The following is a 19922-nucleotide window of genomic DNA, read 5'->3' as shown; positions in this document are numbered from 1 at the left end:
TTCTCCCCGTGTCTGCGTGGGTTTCCTCCCACCATCCAAAGATGTGCAGGGTCAGGTGAATTGGCCATACTAAATTGCCTGTAGTGTTAGGTAAGGGGTAAATGTATGGGTATGGGTGGGTTTCGCTTCGGCGGGTCGGTGTGGACTTGTTGGGCCGAAGGGCCTGTTTCCACACTGTAATCTAATCTAATCTAATCCTGGCTGCAAAGCAAAATCTAAATTTCCATTCTTTTGATTGCAGCAATGATGACGTAGTTTTGGCTGCACAGCGATAGTCGATCTGTGATTCAGTGGCTGATTGGCTGGACCTAGATCTTTTCTTGTAATAGAATCCTTTCTTTTGAGTCTATAGGTCTTAATTTCCTTTGACTTAAAACAGAAGGAAGGAAGAGAGAGGTTTTCTATTTGCTGGCTTTGGACATTTCTGGCTGTAGTGCTCACCCAGGTGCATGACTCACTGCAACTGGATGAATCTGAGGACTGCATCAGGCAGTTCTCCTTGTGCTGCTTTATTTCATAATGTAGCAACGTCACTGCACCAAAAGCAACAAAATCTTGAGGGACTTCAATATGCTGCTGGACTGGGAAAATCAGGTTGGAAATGGATCATAAGAAAAAGGAATTTCTGTGTTGCTTTTTGGGAGCAGCACGTGGTCGAGCCCACCAGGAAAGAGACAATTTTGGATTTGGTGACATGTATTGAGGCAGACTTGATTAAGGAGCTTAAGGTCAAGAAATGTAAAGGTAACTACAAATACATGAGGGAGTTGCTGGGCAGAGTTGATTGATTGATTGGAAGGGGAGCCTAGTAAGGAAGACAGTGGAGCACCTAATTATGGGTTTCTGTGGGTAGATCAGAAGGCAAAGCAGAAATTCATCCCAAGGAAGAGGAAACATCCAAGTGAAGGACAAGTCAACCATGGCTCACAGAGAAATCAGTGATAGTAAAAAAGAAAAAGCATACAGTGCGGTGAAGATTGGTGGGAAGCCAGATGATTCTAAGCCTTTTAAAAAGAGTAGACGTAACTTTAAAAAAAAAAGCAATAATGGGGGAGAAGATGAAATACAAGGATAAGCTACTGAGTAATATAAAAGATTACATGAGGCAAGAATGTACATTAGACTGCTGAAAAGTGAAGCTTGATCTCAGGAGGCTGAAAGCTGAAGGTGGATAGATCACCCGGACTGGGTAAGACATGCTAGAAATCTGAAGGAGATAACAGAGGAAATTCTAGAGATGTTGGTGGTGATCTTTCAGGAATCACAGGTCAGGGAGGATCCCAGAGGACTGGAAAATGGCTAAAGTAATAGCCTGTTTAAGAAGGGCAGGAAGCAGAAGACAGGAAACTATCTGGGCTGGTTAGCCTGACCTGAGTCATTGGTAAGATTTTACAATTTGTTAATAAGGATAGGATTACAGAGGACTTGGTCATGCCTGGAAAATTTGTGAGAAATCTTTGATGAGGTAATGAGCAAGTTAGATAAAGGAGAACCAGCGGGCATGATCTATTTGGACTTCCAGAAGGTCTTTAATAAGGTTCTGTACTGGGCGCTGCTTAATAAGATAAGACCCCTGGTATTAGGGGCAAAGTATTGGCATGGATAGAGGATTGACTTACTGGCAGAAAGCAGAGAGTGGGTATAAAGGAATCTTTTTCATATGGCAGGCAGTTAGTAGTGGACTTCTGCTGGGGTCAGTGTTGGGACTACAGCTATTTACATTATACATTAACAATCTGGACAAAGGAATTAAGTTTGCACATGACACAAAGATAGGTCGATTGATAGGTTGTTAAAGAAACAGGAAAGCTGCAGAAGGCTAAGTGAGGGGTCAAAAAACAGCAGATGGAATACAGTGTAGAAAAAGTGTTTTCTAAAAGGGGATGGGCTTTGGAAATCTGAAGCACAAAGGGACTTGGGAGTTCTATTTCTCAAGGTTAACATGCAGGTTTAGTTGGCAGTTAGGAAGGCAAATGCAATGTTTACATCCATTTCAAGAGAGCTAGACCACAACAGTAGACATATGCTATATAAGGCACTGGTAAGACTGCAGTTGGAATATTGTAAGCAGGTTTGATCCCTGTATCTAAACAAGGATGTTGTGATCTTGGAGGTCCAAAGGAAGTTCACGAGAATGATTTGAGATGAAGGGCTTGTCATAAAGGGAGCAGTTGAGAACTCTAGGTCTGTACTCCATTGATTTTAGAAGGACGAGGGGGGATCTCATTGAAACTTACAGAATATTAAGAGGCCTGGATAGAATGGATGTAGAGAAGAAGTTTCCACTAGGCGGAAGGACTAGGACCTGGGAGCACAGCCTCAGGTCTAGGGACCTTTCGAACTGAGATGAGGAGGAATGTCTTCAGCTCGAGGTTGGTGAATCTGTGGAATTCATTCCCACAGGAGGCTGTGGAGGACAATCATTTAGTCTAAGATAGACAGTTTCTTGATTAATAAGGGATCAAAAGTTAATGGGAGAAGGCAGAAGAGTGCGGTTGAGAAACATTAGCCACAATCAAATGGCAGAGCAGAACCGATGTGCTGACCTTAACTCTGCTTCTACTTCTATTGTCTTGCAAAGCTAAAAATGCACACCACTTGATTTTCAAGTAGCAACATTTCTAGGCATTTAGCTATGTAGCAGTGACTGACTTCTCTTCCAGTTTATAGTTGAAAAGGAAAGAAATGTGGTCTCTATAGCATATTGTGGCTTTTCAACTTGAACTGATCTATCTATCTGGATAAATGTACTTCAATGCCACATATATTGTCCATGTCTCGTTACCCTGAGATAGAGAAATCCATGATTTCAACCTAACAGCACTCTGTACCTAGACCTAATGGAAAATTGCATTTCATTGAGGCAGCTCACTACCTTCAAGATCAATTTGGGATGTGCAATAAATGCTGGCAGAGCCAGCAAAGCCCACAGCCCATGAAAAGGCAGGAAAATTGAGGTGCAGATTATCTAATCAGCCATGATCTCAGTGAATGGTGGAACAGACTGTATGGGTGAGAAGCCTAATTCTGCTCCGTCATATTATGGGCTACTAAAAGAGAATGTCTTATTTATCTCTCAATTGGCCATTTTCAAAAGCAGAAGGGAGACATAGATTCAGAAAAGCAAGAAATCAAATAGCTTCCCCAAATGAAGGTTGGTTAGGTAGGACAGTCTACAATAGAGGAAATGTCTATCGTGTTTCTTAAAGGAATAAGTGGTCCAGACATTGTATTTTGCCAAACTTAATTTTATGTCAGTGGTCATCTTATGAATATCAATGTAGATATCTGGATAAGTGTCAGCTTCCACATATTCTTAAACTATTAGAAATATTCTTGATTAAATAAGATATTAGTCTAACATGAAACCTGGTTAAGAAAAACTGTCTATACTCGACGAAATTGCACTGTGTGTCCAGGAGACATAGTACTTAAGGCGAAGAGTCACTCTCAGCACACCAAAAAGTAGAATATGTACACATACTTCACAAGCAAGGATTTTGTGTAAAAATGCATGTCTTGACCTAACTCCTCTTCAAAAAAAGGTGGAAGAGGTTAAACAGAAGCTGAAAAGCTTCTTTGAACAAGATTGCCCTAAATCATTTATTGCATTACGGGAAGTGAATACTGAATGCAATATTATACTGAAGAATGATATGAAATCTTCATGCTTCTATGCATCCAAGATTTGCATCCTTTAATGAAGGAAGTCAAGAAGCAGCTTGTAAAAGTTATAAGCAATCACCTAGTCGCAAAAGAAACTCAATGGTACTTTGCCTAGTGATACTATTTGAATTATGTTTATCTTGTGAGAGAGATAAGACCGTATGAGAGAAATCCATTCAACATCTATGATTTGTGATAATTTAACTAAACTACATAAGCATTTTCACGAAACTCAGCATACATTGTAGATTCTGGCAGGTTTCATTAAATGAGCAATCCAGATTTCTTACTGAAATAAAACAAAGAACTGAGGATTCTGAAGATCTGAACTGAAAACAGAAATTGCCACAGAAACTCAGCAGGTCTGGCTATGCCTTTATAGAGAGAAGCAGAATTAACATTTTGAGTATGATGACTGGTCTTTCAAATGGTTCTGACGAGTCACCAGATACAAACTGTTAATTCTGCTTTCCAGTTTAGCTGGCAATTTCTGATTTTGTTTTTGTTTTAGGTTGCTTCCAACTTTTATAACTTTGGGAGATTTTATTTCAACAAATTATCATTTGGGATTGCCTTCCCCAGAGACTTGTTAGCAAACTTTGTACAATATTTTACAAAGTCTTCACCAAATCCTATGCCACATGGACAAACAAATGAAAACCATAATCAGAATGTATACAAGCGAAAGGCTCACACTTCACAACAAGTGTGAATTCTCCAAGGAATCAAATGTGGTTCATAGTACATATCGTCTACAGCGAAAGTACGGTTGCTGATCCATAGAAGACCTGAGCTATTATGTAGTTCCCCACTCTGACATCATCCAGGGCTCTCAGATTCTCAGGCAAGGTAAACCAGTATTTTTGGCTCTCTTGACAAGTAAGAAAAAATCCTAGAGTCAGCCCGTCAAAATGTAACAGCAATGTTGGAATGTTAAGCAAGAGAATGCTTTTCAGAGGATTGAGAACATGAAGTCCATGGATGTCCTAGAGCTCTATAATCCATCCTTTCTAATTATCTAAACCACTGAAAGTATATTCCAATAAGCCATGATTAAGTTGGAGATTTTCTTGGTTACATGGACTCGCAAGAGATTTTCAGATTACATCCTTTGTCTGAATGTGGACACAACTGAATCATAAAGCTCCTTAGTTTTTTTAACTGTGCAGAAACTACAAGGATGCCTCCAAGAATGCAAAGATTTTGACTTCATCTAACAAGTTATGAAACAGTGTGCAGAAAGTTGCAAGTAATACTAGATATGCAGTTCAGAGTGATAGGCAAGATGTTGAGCTTAGTCATAAAATCGAGTCATACACTGGCACTGGCACAGTGGCCAAGCCACCACTTGTCAAACTGAACAAGCACGGTTGAAAAACTAGATGTCTCAATTTCAGTCAGCATTTTGTTGAAGATTGGCCAGATCAAAGGCCAATTGGGTTAGCCATGAAAACATATTTAGAACTCAAACAGCATTTTGCAATTCTGGGTGACAAATTCCTGGGGAAGTTTAGCAGGAACACGGGATCATAAAGTGCAGAGCCAGATCTTGGTCAGCAGTATGGTGCCTGGGATCTCCAGCCACATTGAGGATTTCATTACTGATTGCAAGAGTTGTCAACCACAGACTAGAGTAACAATATCCAATGATAATTTTTCCCACCATTCCATGCGAATGTAATGTGATAGATTTTCTTGTTTTTGATGGGACTGTTAAATTATAGATTCATCTTGTTCCAGAATTGCTGATGGGCTAGAAGCTGAAGACTCAGTTCTTTTCTTACCAAGAAAATTGACTCTATATTGATGTGTCCAAGACTGTCCTACCATATGTAACAGGCCACACATAACCATCAAAGTGCCAATTATAATTATATTTAGGATAGAGATGAGACAAAATGTGTGGATCCTGAATGTAGTCAGAAAAGGTATGGTTATCCAAGGGTCTGCAGATCATGTATTGTTGTATGGAGGAACTGCAGGAATCCTATCCCATTTGCTTGTATTCACCACTGATCAATTAGGATGAATCCTAAGGGGCAATTGATAACTTAAGAGACTTACAGACCTCAGACTGTCAGGAACAACATCGAAGTCAATGGTCTTTGACCCAGCAAATGCAGTTTGTTCAAGTCTGAAGAGAATATTTATGCAAGAATATCAGATCACCTGAATTTGTAAAGTCAGAATGTTTGGGATAGGTAGTATAGCAGTAAATGTAATGTAATTAAACATAGAAATGCAGAAAGCAGGAACAGGAGTTTGCCAATTGGCCTTGTGACCCTGTTCCACCATTCAATATGATAACCATTTCTCTATCTCCGTGTCAGTCCTGCTTTCTCCCATACTCCCATAAAATCTTTGAATACATTCAAGAAATTTTTTAGAGAATTAGTCTCCATAGACTTCTGTGTTAGATAATTCCATTGGTTCACTACCAGTCTGAAGAAATCTTTCCTCTTCTCCATCCTAAATTGCCTATCCCATATTCTGAGATTGTGACCCCTGGTTCTAGACTCCCAACCCAGGGAAGCATCCACCCTGCAGACGTTTTTATACAGAATTTTATACGTTTCGATCAACTTCCCTCTCCACCTTCAAAACACAAGGAATACAGGCCCGTTCGAACCAATCTGTCCTCACAGGACGGTTCTGCCATCCCCACTATCAGCCGAGTGAACCTCCACTGCAATCCCTCTATGGCAAGCATATCCTTTTTTCTTGTAGGGAGACCAAAGCTACATGCAATATTCTAAGAGTAATCTCACCTCGGCCCTATACAGTAATTTCTATAGCGCGATAGTCACGTTCCTATGTGACCTTGCATTATACAAGAATTGTGCAATACAAATAACACCTAGTGTTGGCAATGCAATTGCACTGTAGCGAATACGTTTTAAAAGTTAATGCTTTAGAAACAGCATCCCCTATTTGTCAATTGCATTACAGCGTATTCGCATTGACGAAACATGCGTCATAGCAGAACGACCTGTCTAACTGAAGTAGGTCATCCCTTCTGAACTTCAATCCTCTTACAATGAAAGACATCATACCATTTGCCTTCCTAATTGCTTTCTGCACCTGCCTGTCTACTTTCATTGACTGGTGTAGAAGGACACTCTGATCCCGTTATATATCCACACTTCCAAATATCTCATTATTTAAATAGTACTCTTCCTTTCTGGTTTTTAGCCAACGTGCATAAGTTCACGTGTGTGTGTATATATGTTTATTATTAATGTTGTATATGGGTCTGAAAGGGTGAAGTTCCAAAAGCAGCATCCACATTGATGATGGCATATGGTCTTCTGGATAGGTGAGCTTAGAATCTCAAAGGACTGAAAACTAACATCTGGTCCTATAATACCTGCAACCATCTTTTTAATATGTAATAAACTATCTTGCGAACAGCAAATGATTCTACTAGTTAGAGCAGAAAGTGGGACTCCCCTACAACATCAGACCAAGCAGTTCCTAAAGTTTCTTACACATAGAGGATAGTGGCAGCAACTTTCAGCCTGAGCAGGTGCATGTACAGAACAGTGAGCTGGCATGCCTATAGCCCTCTGAGAGCATTTATTATAACAGTTTAAAGTGAATTTAATTGATACTTCCTGTGTATATTGACCAATAAAGGGAGGCTGTGGCAGATAGTATGAGCAGGTTTCTCAACTAGAAAGTTGAAGAAAGAGAGATTGTTTGATGGTTTCATTTCAAAGGTAAATTTTGAGAATGGATTGGAGCCTGTTAAGGAAATTCTTACATTTAGCTGCAGATTAGAATACAGCACACATATGCATTGAGTAGGAAGTTCAGTGACATTATTTTTAAGAGGTGTTTCTCAAGGAGACTAAAGCAGATTTTAGAACTTGGTCTCGAGGTAACATCATCTATTTGGGCATATTATTTTTGTTTGTCCTGAGGATTACAAGTTGAAAAGTTTTAACAGTAGTTTTTAACAACAATGATTTATAAATATTTTCACATTTTTATTACACTGCTTTATTGTCATTATATTTTTTAAAATAATGATTTGACCTTTTACTATTGCAGGATATCATTTTGTCAGATGTACAAAAGAAGCTAAACATTTTGGTGGACAAACTGAAAAAGGAACATGACCTTATATTTGCCAATCTTGCACCTACTGGACTAGAGATGGTCATTGATGCTAAATGTCAGGCTGCAGCAATTGCCTTCCAAAGGTTGCAACTAGCATTTAGGTACAGATCAGCCTTACTTTTACAACTGTTGCAATAGTGGTAAAAAACATTTTCAGTTCGTTATGATACCTTTTCACATTGGTACTGAACCCAGGTCCATATCTGAAATATCCTAAATTACAGACCATGTGGTTAAATTTTGCAGGGGTCAACCCCTCATCCTCCAACTAAAACGAGGAGCCTGGCCACGCTCCCAGCAGCTGGTCCCACAGCAATTTCCTGCCCACAGCACTGTTAATTACTTTAAGGTGTGATTTGTGCCTCAGAGCTATAAGCCCTAATCAAATGGCTGGTGGTTCTGTAGTCTCAGCAACTCCATGCGGGATTGGTGGCCAAGTCTGGGACCGCAGGCATTCCAAATTCAGAGGAACCCAGGTAAGTCAGAGGGTATTGGGACCAAATTTATGTGGTGAGACCTTTAAGTGGCCTCACCAGGCAGAATTTCCTTTGAAGTATTGAGTATTGCTCATACCCTAAATTGTCTGAAAATATTAGTGGATAAACAAATCCTATGTAGGATTATTAAGGTGTTTATTTTAAAACTGCAATACCTTAGCACTTTTAATAAAATAAAATATTCTGAGGTGCTTCACAAAGCAAAGTATGATAGCGAATGACGTAAGGAGATATTATTTTTCTTTTCCTGACCCCACAACTTGGATTTTTCTCTTTGGGGCTGTGCTACCTTCCCCCCTCAGTATCAAGCCCTTGAGTGCCAGGAGCTGTTGTTTTGTCACTCAGGTGACTTCCATCTTCAGCCTGAATATTGCTTGCTACTGCATTCAGATGACAGACTGACAGGTTCCGTGCAGATGAGACCCAAATCTCATGAGTTAAGAATGAAACATATATATATATATATATAATATATTGAATTCAGGCTACAATAAGGAAATATAATTTGAATAAACTGACAAAAAATTAGATTAATCAAATTTACTATTTATGAATGTATTAATTTATATTATTTACATCATTTAAAAATCTGAACTCAGCAGCGAAACAAATTCTTACTGTACAACAATGTATAAATCAATATGTACAACAAAAAGCATTTCCATTGTTCGACAATTCAACATTACTTACTCTCTCCATTTTACTATTGCTGTCACGAAGCTTATATTTTACATTATACTCAGATTCTGTTATAAACAGAATGTTTACATAAAATGGGACTCATGTGCCACTAAGTCATTTGTCTGTTTTTTATTGTTTCCAGTGCTGCCATTGCATTATCTGCAGTTCAGCTCCTAAAAAGATCCAAAATTTTCATAAATGTCAAACAGAGCAATGTAAAGCGTCCACCAGTGCTCAGAAGTACACAAGTTAAGCACATCGTAAGTTAGACAGCAATTTATATCCTATTCATGCAAAAAATCCCTATTCAAAGAAATGGTGAAGTCTAATGTAAATATTCATCTTTGCGTATATTTCTATGAAGCATATTGGATTCATTTTAACATCCAAGACACCATATCATCACAATGTGTAAGTATAATGAAACCAATTATGGCCACTGAGGTGTGTACAGAACATAAAACATTACAGCGCAGTACAGACCCTTTGGCCCTCAATGTTGCGCCGACCTGTGGAACCAATCTGAAGCCTATCCATCCTATATTATTCCATTTTCATCCATATGTTTATCCAGTGACCATGTAAATGCCCTTAAAGTTGGTGAGTCTACTATTGTTGCAGGCAGTGCGTTCCACACCCCTGCTACTTTGAGTAAAGAAACTACCTCTGACATCTGTCCTATATCTATCACCCCTTAATTTAAAGCTATGTCCCCTCATCACCATCTGAGGAAAAAGGCTCTCACTGACCACCCTATCTAACTCTCTGATTATCTTATATGTCTCAATTAATTCACCTCTCAACCTTCTCTCTAACAAAAACAGCCTCAAGTCCCTCAGTCTTTTCTCATAAGACCTTCCCTCTATACCAAGCAACATTCTAGTGTAGCTTGGATCAGGAAATTTAAGAACAAAACAGAAGAACTGGGAGCAGGAGTAGGTCATTCAGCCAATCAAGCTGTACTACTATTTAAGGAAATCATGGTAGATCTTCTGCTTCAACACTATATTTCCTGCAACTTTTGGGGTTTTCAGTATCTAGAACTCTCAATCTGTCTTGAACTTGCTCTATGACAGGGCCTCCATAGACCCCGGGACAGAGAATTCCAAACCACTATCTTCTTTGTGAAGATATTCTTCTTCTTATAAATAGTGTGGGCTGATCTTGAGACTGTCCCCTGGTTCTAGACATCCCCCTAACCAGGACAAACATTTCTCTGCATCTACCTTGATGATCCCTGTAAGACTTTTTAATGTCCTTGAATGAGGTCACCTCTTATTCTTCTAATGTCCACTGAATATAGGGCCAGTCTATTTAGTTTTTGCTCATTGGACACTTCTTTATCTAAGGAAATGATTTGAATTCCACACTAGAGCTTTCAGTGACTCATGAAAAAAGGCACCAAAGTCTCTTCGGGCATTAACACTTCACAGTCTCTCTCAAGAAGTACTCTGCATTTCTGTTTACCTTATCAAACTTCCACACTTTTCCACATTGCATTCCATCAGCTATGTTATTAGCTACTCACATAGTTTTTCTAAATCTACTTGAAAGAAGGTCAAATTGATTTTCCTTTTTCAAGGATTCCTCTTGAGGGCTACTTTCTGGTTTTGGAGGTTACGTTTTAGTTTTGGGGGGTAATTTTCATTCTCACGAACTCCGACATTGGACAAATCTGTTTCCCAGTAACAATTGTTTCTGTATTTGTACTGGATATTTGGACATACACGCAAGAATAGTTAGAATAATTGATCAATATCTTTCATAATTTTCAACTCTTCATTACATTTATAGTCATAACATGCAAGTAAAGCATTAACTTCCTAGACACTCCACTATTTAAATTGGTTCAAGACACCAAATATAAGTTGAAAAATGTGTTGCTGGAAAAGCGCAGCAGGTCAGGCAGCATCCAAGGAGCAGGAGAATTGACGTTTCGGGCATAAAGCCCTTCCTGAAGAAGGGCTCATGCCCGAAATGTCGATTCTCCTGCTCCTTGGATGCTGCCTGATCTGCTGCGCTTTTCCAGCAACACATTTTTCAGCTCTCATCTCCAGCATCTGCAGTCCTCACTTTCTCCTACCAAATATAAGTTAACATCTCACATTCCCATCAGTTTTGTGGTATCAGAAACTTAAAGGTATTTTATTTGGATTCCACATCAAAATCATTGACATAGATTGTGAATAATTTGGGCCCATTTACTTGCATGTTATGACTATAAATGTAATGAAGAGTCGAAAATTATGAAAGATATTAATCTTTATGCTCCCACTAATTACAGCCTGCTGACCTGAGAATAATCAATTTATCCCTGTCTTTTAACCAATTCTCAATCTATGCCAATATAATAGCCTTTCACCTCTCATGTGTGACCTTATCAAAAATCTTCTGAAAATCTAAATTTATCATGTCGATTTATTTCCCTTTACCTTTTCTATTGGTAACATCCTAGTAAGCTCCAAGACACCTGGCTGTAACACACTATTCCCCTTCTATAAGTCTGTTAACTTTTGTCTCTTGCTACTATTAATTTCAGAGTTTTGTTAGCACATATTTTTATCATTAAATTCTAACATTTTCCCTACTATTGAAATCAGTCTTTGAATAGTGGGGTTACATTTGCAACCATTCAATTTGCAGGAACCATTTCAGAATTTCCAGACATTTGGAAGGTGATCACCAATGGACCTCCCACCTCTATAGCCACCTCTTTCAACACTCTGGGATGTAGATCAACAGATCTGTGGGATTTATCAGCTTTTGACTAATTCATTTCCCCATACTACTTTGTACTGCTACTAATTTCTTTTGGCTTTTCATTCTCACTAGTTCCTTGGTTCTCAAAAGTTTCAAGGAAGGTATCTGCCACCGAAAAAACAGACACTTTTTTTTCTCGACCATTTTATTAATGAATAACTAAGATCTGATAGCCATTCAGGAAATATGGCTGCAGGTAGTAAGGATTGGGTATATAACTTTCAAGGTGTACAGGTAGGTAGGTAAAGTTGGAGGGGTTACCCTATTATTCAAGGAGAGTATTTGTGCATTATTCAAAGATAACCTTGGTTCAGGAGATGAGGATTTAGAATCCATCTGGATGGAGATGAGTTAGAATCTGTTTGGAGATGAAGAATAGTTAGGGAAAGAGGTCACTATTGGGAGTGGTTCACATACTGAATGCTTGTTGTAAAGGGACAGCTATTAGAATTGGCACAGTGATTAGCACTGCTACTTCACAGCATTGTGACGCAGGTTTGGTTCCAGGCTTGGGCAACTGTCTGTGTGGAGTTTGTATGTTCTCCCCATTTCTGTGTAGGTTTTCACTGGGTGCTCAGGTTTCCTCCCACAGTCAAAGGATGTGCAGGTTAGGCAGATTGGCCATTCTAAATTGTCCCCATTGTGGTTAAGGCTATGCTGGCTAGGTAAATTAGCATGGTAAATACAGAGTTAGAGAATGGTGCGGGGTTGTGGTTGGTCCGGGTGGGACGCTTTTCAGCAGGTCTGTACTGTCTCAATGGGCTGAGAAGCCTCTCTCTGCACAGTCGGGATTTTAGGATTCCACAATTATGGGACACTTTATATATAAACTGGAAATATCAGAATAGCAGTTGTAGCTTAAATTAAGAGCTTATGGAATATTTCTGAGTATGACTTTCTGAAATGACCCAGATTCATACACTATTATGTAATGAGATAGGGTTAATTAATGGCCTCCAAATAAAGGCACCCATAAGTAGTAGTGGCCATAATATAATTGAAATTTCCAGTTTGAAAAGGAGAAGATTGGAGCTGACTTGTATTTTAAACCTGAATAAGTGTGGGCAATTGAAAGCTATGCTAGCTGATGTGAATTATAATACTAAACTAGGAGAAAGATCACGAGAGATGAAGTAGTAGCCACTTTAAGGGGATACTTCAGAATACTCAAAATAAACATACTCCTACAGTAAAGAAAAATTCTAAAGGGAGGATCCATCATCCTGTGGTTAACTAAAGGAGTGAGAGAAAGCACCTAACAGATGGAAAAAGCATAAATTTGCACAAAGCTGATTGGCACGTCAGATGATTGGTTAGAATATTCAGAATAACTAGAAGATTAATCAGGAGGAAATGTGCAAGGAAGCAAGCTAGCCATGTAAGAACTGATAGTAAAAGTTTCTAACGGGATTTAAAAGGGAAAAGAGTAAATCAAGTGAATGTTTGTCCTTAGTGAGAATGGGGAATTATTAGTAGATAATAAGAAAATGGTGGATTGAATGAGCACATGTTTTGCTTCTACCTTCCCAGTAGACAAAACAAAAATCATTCCAATAATAGCTGTAAATTAGGAAGTGGAATGGAGAGGGAGAGAAAATTGGTGAGATTTCAAATAGCAAGCAAACTGGTAGAGATAGATTTCAACCTAGGATCTTAAAGATATTGTTAAACAAATTTATTGCTGCAGTAGTGTTAATTTTCCAAAGTTTCCTCTTCAGGAAAGGTTCCAATATACTGGAAAGTAGAAAACATGAGCCCTCTATTCAAACATTGAGGGAGACAAAAAATGGGAAGCTATCAGCCAGTTAGTTTGACATGGCAAAGTGTTAGAATGAATCATTCAATAAATTATAATTGCAGAGGTCAAGGTAATCTGGAGAATCAATGAGGTTTTGTCAAAGGAAAATTATATTTAACCAAATTATTGGAGTTTTTTGCTGTGTGTTATGTATGAAGGGGAGTCTATAGCTGTACTGTATTTGCTTTTCTAGTACACATTTGATAAGGTGCCATATCCAAAGTTATTGCAAAAAGTGAAATCTCATAGTGTAGGGAATAATGTGGATAGAAAGTTGGTGGACTGGCAGAAAACTGTATGTATAAATGGGTCTTTGTCTGACTGGCAGATGTGATGAATAGGGTCCTGCAAGGTTTGTACTGGGGCCTTAACTTTTTTGCAATTTGCATCAGTGATTTGGATGAGCGGTTCTCATCCAACATTCAGATGACACCAATGTAGGTAGGAAAGTATGGCCCAGATTTTCCACTGACCAGATGTTATGTCAGTTGTCATGAAGAGGTAAATGGGAGTTGCACATAGGGGATCCTGTAGAATCCCCATCACAGCACTTTCCAAAGGAATTGACCAGAAAATTGAATTTGGACCATTTGAAAGTCTCCATTAAAATTGGAGACATCAAATCAAATTAAATAAAATAGTTTTGTCTGGAAATGTCAAGACTATTAACTACATAGTTTAACTCCTGAGTAACTATTAGCTGACCCAGTACTTATTTTTACAACCCCAACAATATATCCGAAGACCATTTACACCTTCCATATACCGATCCAGCAACCTCGGGAGACATGATATGCGGCCCCAGGACCCAATACTATACCAGGGTTTCAACACTTGTCTCAGGACCTGACTGCCTGGCTCTGATCCATATCCATTCTTCTGCCAGACCTGACCTCTGACCTTCTCTCTGCTGGACCTTCCCTAAACACTGCATCACTGGCCGCCTTGCCCCTTGCCCCCTTGCTTCTTAATGCCTTACTGCCTTCCCACAACATTCTACCCAGCTGGCACCCTAGCATTACCCCAGCTGACATCAAACCTTTTATCAAGCTGGCACTCTACTTACCTGGTATCTTACCCATCTGGCCCCCTATTCTTCCAGTATCCTAACATCACACTTACTTATGGACTTACCCTTTGACAACAGCTTTCAATGTCACAATATGGCAGCTGACTATCATGGAAAGGTGATATGGTTTACCTTCTATTCTGATAATTGTTTATTTTATAAAGAAACTATTAGAACAGGAATACAACTCCACAATGGGGCGGCATGGTGGCTCAATGGTTAGCACTGCTGCCTCACAGCACCAGGGTCCCAGGTTCAATTCCAGCCTTGGGCGACTGTCTATGTGGAGTTTTCACATTCTCCCTGTGTCTGCGTGGGTTTCCTCCCACAGTCCAAAGATGTGCAGGTCAGGTGAATTGGCCATGCTAAATTGCCCATAATGTTCTCTTTAGTCAGAGAGAAATAGGTCTGGGTGGGTTGCTCTTCAGAGGGTCAGTGTGGACTTGTTGGGCCGAAGGGCCTGTTTCCACACTGTAGGGAATCTAATCAATCCTAAGGGAGATCTGAGCAGAATCTTCTTTTAAATTCGGAGCTCTCTTCTTTCAGAAAAAAGGAGCAACGTGCAATATGCATGAGACTAACAATCACCAGCATGTATGGCCCTATGCTGTGAAGAAGACATAAGCATGTTGCAGACTAATATAGATAGGTTGAGTGACTGGGCAAAACCGAGCAGATGGAGCACAATATGGGAAAATTTGCAATTGTTCACTTTGGCAAGAAGAATTAAAAGTCAGTATTACTTAAGTGGAGAGTGACTTTGAAATTCCTAGATGCAGAAGGATTTAAGTGCTCTCATATGAGCTACAAAAAGATATTTTGCAAATAGTCAAGAAAGCTAATGGAGTGCTAACAAGAGAAATTGAACAGAAAAGTAAGGATGTTATGCTTCAGTTATACAGAGCATTAATGAAACCACATTTTGAATAATGTGTGCACTTTTAGTGACCTCATTTAAACATGGTGTCAGTGTATTAGAGACAGTTCATAGGACATTTACTCGATTGATAGCTGGAATGAATGGGTTGTCAAAAGGGGATAGGTTGTATAGACTGGGCTTGTTTCCATTGAAGTTTAAAAGAGGAAGGTGATTTGTTTGCAGTGTGTCAGATTCTGAATGGTGTTTTCAAGGCAAACTTGGAGAGAATGTTACCTCTTGTGGATTGGTTCAGAACTATGTGCAACTCTTTTAAAATTAGGGTTTGTCTCTTTAGGACAGAAATAGGAAGACTTTTGCCTCTGAAGGTTGATGCATTCAAAGTGGGGTCACTGAATATTTTTAAGGCAGGGGAAGATCAATTCTTGTCAGGCAGGGAAATTAAATGTTAGTTGGAGCGTGGGGGTGATAAATTTTATATTGTGGAATATGAAATACAAACATCAGCAACGATCTTATTGAATGATAGTGTAGGTTTGAGGAGCTAAGTGGTCTGCTTATGCTCCTAATTCATATATTTGTATGTAAATTGTCCTGTCTGTCACTTTAAAGGACACTTGCATTTTCCTCTTGACCGAGCTACCCAAGTTTTATAGTCCTTTTTTATGATTATCCCTAATTTATATTCATGTTTTATTTTCGCTTTCTTTAATTTCTTGATCCTCTTTTGCTGCATTCAAAAATTCTCTCAATTCTCAGACTTAATAGACTTATGACAATTTTGTAGGCCTTTTTCTTTCTTCTGATACAATCTCTAACTCCTCTTGTTAGCCAAGGTTGAATCTCCTGTTGTGTTTTTCACTTCAAAAGGAATGTACATTTGATACAGACCATATATTAATTATTCAAATACTAGCAATTTGCCTGTCCACTTTCATACTTTAGAATGTACTTTCCCAATCTACCACAGCCAATTTGCCTTTTTGTACCTTTTTAGTATTGGACTCATAGAGTCATAGAGATGTACAGCATGCATACAGACCCTTCGGTCCAACCCATCCATGCCGACCAGATATCCCAACCTAATCTAGTCCCATCTGCCAGTTTAAGATTTAAGCCCATATCCCTCCAAATCCTTCGTATTCATATGCCCATCCAAATGCCTTTTAAATGTTGCAATTGTACCAGCCTCCACCACTTCCTCTGGCAGCTCATTCCATATGCACATACCACCCTCTGCGTGAAAAGGTTGCCCCTTGGGTCTCTTTTTTTATATCTTTCCCCTCTCACCCTAAACCTACGCCCCTCGAGCTCTGGACTCCCAACCCCAGGAAATAGACTTTGTCTATTTATTCTATCCATGCCCCTCAAGATTTTGTAAACCTCTGTAAAGCCACCTCTCAGCCTCCGATGCTCCAGGGAAAACAGCCCCAGCTTGTTCAGCCTCTCCCTATAGGTCAGATCCTCCAACCCTGGCAACATCCTTGTAAATCTTTTCTGAACCCTTTCAAGTTTCACAACATCCTTCCAATGGGAAGGAAACCAGAATTGCATGCAATATTCCAACAGTGGCCTAACCAATGTCCTGTACAGCCGCAACATGACCTCCCAACTCCTGTACTCAATACTCTGACCAATAAAGGAAAGCATACTAAACACTTTGTGTGGAAAGCTTCTACCCATCCAGTAAACTGGTCAACAATGACGAGACAGAATTTCTTATTCTGACTTTGTGGGAGTGGTCCTATAAAGTCCATTTGGATGTGTTCCCACAGTCCAAGTGGATGTGGCTGATGGCTCATTTTGATTTTAGTTCCCTGTACTGGTTCTGTCTGCGCACATGCCAAAATTTAGCTATGTCTCTTCCACCACCAGCATTAGATATTAGCTGTATCATTTTAACCCTCCCTACGTATGCTAATCCATGGTAAACTCTACATAGGGTCTGTTGGAGAATGTGGAAGCTACCACCTTACCTTCTTTTAAATATCATTGGCTACTAATACTGCCCATTTTTAATCCATTGCAGTTTTTACTGTGAGCTAGCTGCTTCTTGTAAACTTAAAAGAAGTTTACATTTATCATCTTTGACTTCTTGATGTCTCACAGCTGCTATCATTATCACTTTCTGTTCAAGCATTGCTTTTGCTGCATAGTTGTTACTTCTCGCTCTAGTGCCTAAATTGGTGTGCTTTTACTTTATTTACTGCTGCCTCCTTCAGCTTGATTGCTGCATCTACTAGGTCCTTGACTAGGGTCTCCTGTTGAATTACACTACCACTTGAGATAACATAACCTCATTTTGCCCATGACATCATGTCGTCATGGACCACACTGTGTGTCTAGATGTTAATCCTTTGTCCTTTCCCTAACTGCAGGGCAGCAGTAAGTACTTTTTAGTTTGGCTACCTGGGCAGAGTGATATCCTTCTATCCTATTTCCTGCCAAACATTCCCCTTTCAAATTAACTACGACTCGCTCCATCCAGCCTCACCTGGATATAATACTTCCATGCTCCAACTACAAACGTACATTTCACATCTGGCCCCACTAATGGCTCTTCCTTAACATGAACCTGTTTCTCCTCTTCCATGTCCATGAGGTTTAAGACTCCAGTTTTGATTGAACAATATCAATTTCACGAGGCCAAGCTAGCAACACTTACATTCAATGAACGAATTTTAAAAAACTATTCATTACATTAACACCACATTAACAACTCTACTACCCTTTGCTGTTTCTTAGTTCCACCTAAACCGATTCCACATCCAAATTTTCTGATTTAAGTTCTCCTTTCAGTAATATACCAATCGCATTCTGTGAATACACTTGAATATTCTGTTCTCCCAGCATTGCTCACGGTGCAGGGATATCTCTCATAATAGCAGTGGGATCATACTTGTTTACTTCTATGTTTGCAGTGTCATTCAGTTCAAGTACCTTTAATTTTCCCTTTTAAACATAAGTTATGAATTTGAAGATAGGTGTGTCTGCATTTAAAAAAAAATCAGATTTTGCAACGGAATGCCCATTATTATCCTCCATTTCTCTGCAGTAGATGATTGACTATTATCATATCCATATTCCATAGAATTCATGCAGTGTGGAAATGGGACATTCGGCCCAACCAGTCCACATCCCACCCAGACTCACCCCCTACTCTATTGCTGCAACACTGCACCTCCCATAACTAATCCACCTAACCTCACATGGCCGGACACTGCGGACAATTTAGCATGGCCAATCCACCTAATCTGCACATCTTTGGAGTATGGGAGGAAACCAGAGCACCCGGAAGAAACCCACGCAGACAAGGGGAGAATGTACAGACTCCACACAGATGGTAGCCCGAGGCTGGAATTTAATCTGGGTCCCTGGAACTGTGAGGCAGCAATGTTAACTACTGAGCCACCATGCCACTTTAATAACATGTTGCAATATACCTGATGCTAAAGTAATGAAGTAAAACAAAATACTGGAGAAACTTAGCAGGTCTGGCAGATTCTATGGAGAGAAAAACACAGTTAACATATGACAGTTCTTCATACCTCAGATGGTAGCAAGGATGAGCCATGGATGTAAGTTTGCTCACTGAGCTGAAAGTTTTAGAACATAGAACATAGAAGAATACAGCGCAGTACAGGCCCTTTGGCCCTCGATGTTGCGCCGATCCAAGCCCACCTAACCTATACTAACCCACTATCCTCCATATACCTATCCAATGCCCGCTTAAATGCCCATAAAGAGGGAGAGTCCACCACTGCTACTGGCAGGGCATTCCATGAATTCACGACTCGCTGAGTGAAGAACCTACCCCTAACTTCAGTCCTATATCTACCCCCCTTAATTTAAAGCTATGCCCCCTTGTAATACCCGACTCCATTCGCAGGAAAAGGTTCACACTGTCAACCCTATCTAACCCCCTAATCATCTTGTACACCTCAATCAAGTCACCCCTAAACCTTCTTTTCTCTAATGAAAACAGCCCCAAGTGTCTCAGTCTTTCCTCATACGATCTTCCTTCCATACCAGGCAACATCCTGGTAAACCTCCTCTGCACCCGTTCCAATGCCTCCACATCCTTCCTATAGTATGGCGACCAAAACTGCACACAATATTCCAGATGCGGCCGCACCAAAGTCTTATACAACTGCATCATGACCTCAGGACTCCGGAACTCAATTCCTCTACCAATAAAAGCCAGTACGCCATATGCCTTCCTCACAGCACTATTTACCTGGGTGGCAACTTTCAGAGATCTATGTACATGGACACCAAGATCCCTCTGCTCATCCACACTACCAAGTATCCGACCATTAGCCCAGTACCCCATCTTTTTGTTATTCTTCCCAAAGTGAATCAACTCACACTTAGCTACATTGAATTCCATTTGCCACCTTTCTGCCCAGCTCTGCAGCTTATCTATATCCCGCTATAACCTGACACATCCTT

The 19922-nt window shown here is 39.7% G+C and overlaps 1 protein-coding gene across 1 annotated transcript in view; it reads left to right on the top strand.

Moving 5' to 3' along the window:
• Positions 1-19922, top strand: part of LOC122561536 (cilia- and flagella-associated protein 54-like) — a 201748-nt gene that overhangs the window by 29672 nt on the left and 152154 nt on the right. Inside the window, exons 6-7 of the mRNA XM_043713281.1 lie at positions 7720-7889; positions 9109-9226. Of these exons, the coding sequence (XP_043569216.1) occupies positions 7720-7889; positions 9109-9226 (288 nt within the window). The remainder of the gene's footprint in view (positions 1-7719; positions 7890-9108; positions 9227-19922) is intronic.

Source organism: Chiloscyllium plagiosum, chromosome 23 (assembly GCF_004010195.1).
Source record: "Chiloscyllium plagiosum isolate BGI_BamShark_2017 chromosome 23, ASM401019v2, whole genome shotgun sequence".
Classification (NCBI taxonomy): Eukaryota; Metazoa; Chordata; class Chondrichthyes; order Orectolobiformes; family Hemiscylliidae; genus Chiloscyllium; species Chiloscyllium plagiosum.
The sequence above is the reverse complement of the archived record's forward strand: the minus strand, read 5'-3'. Positions and strand labels throughout refer to the sequence as shown.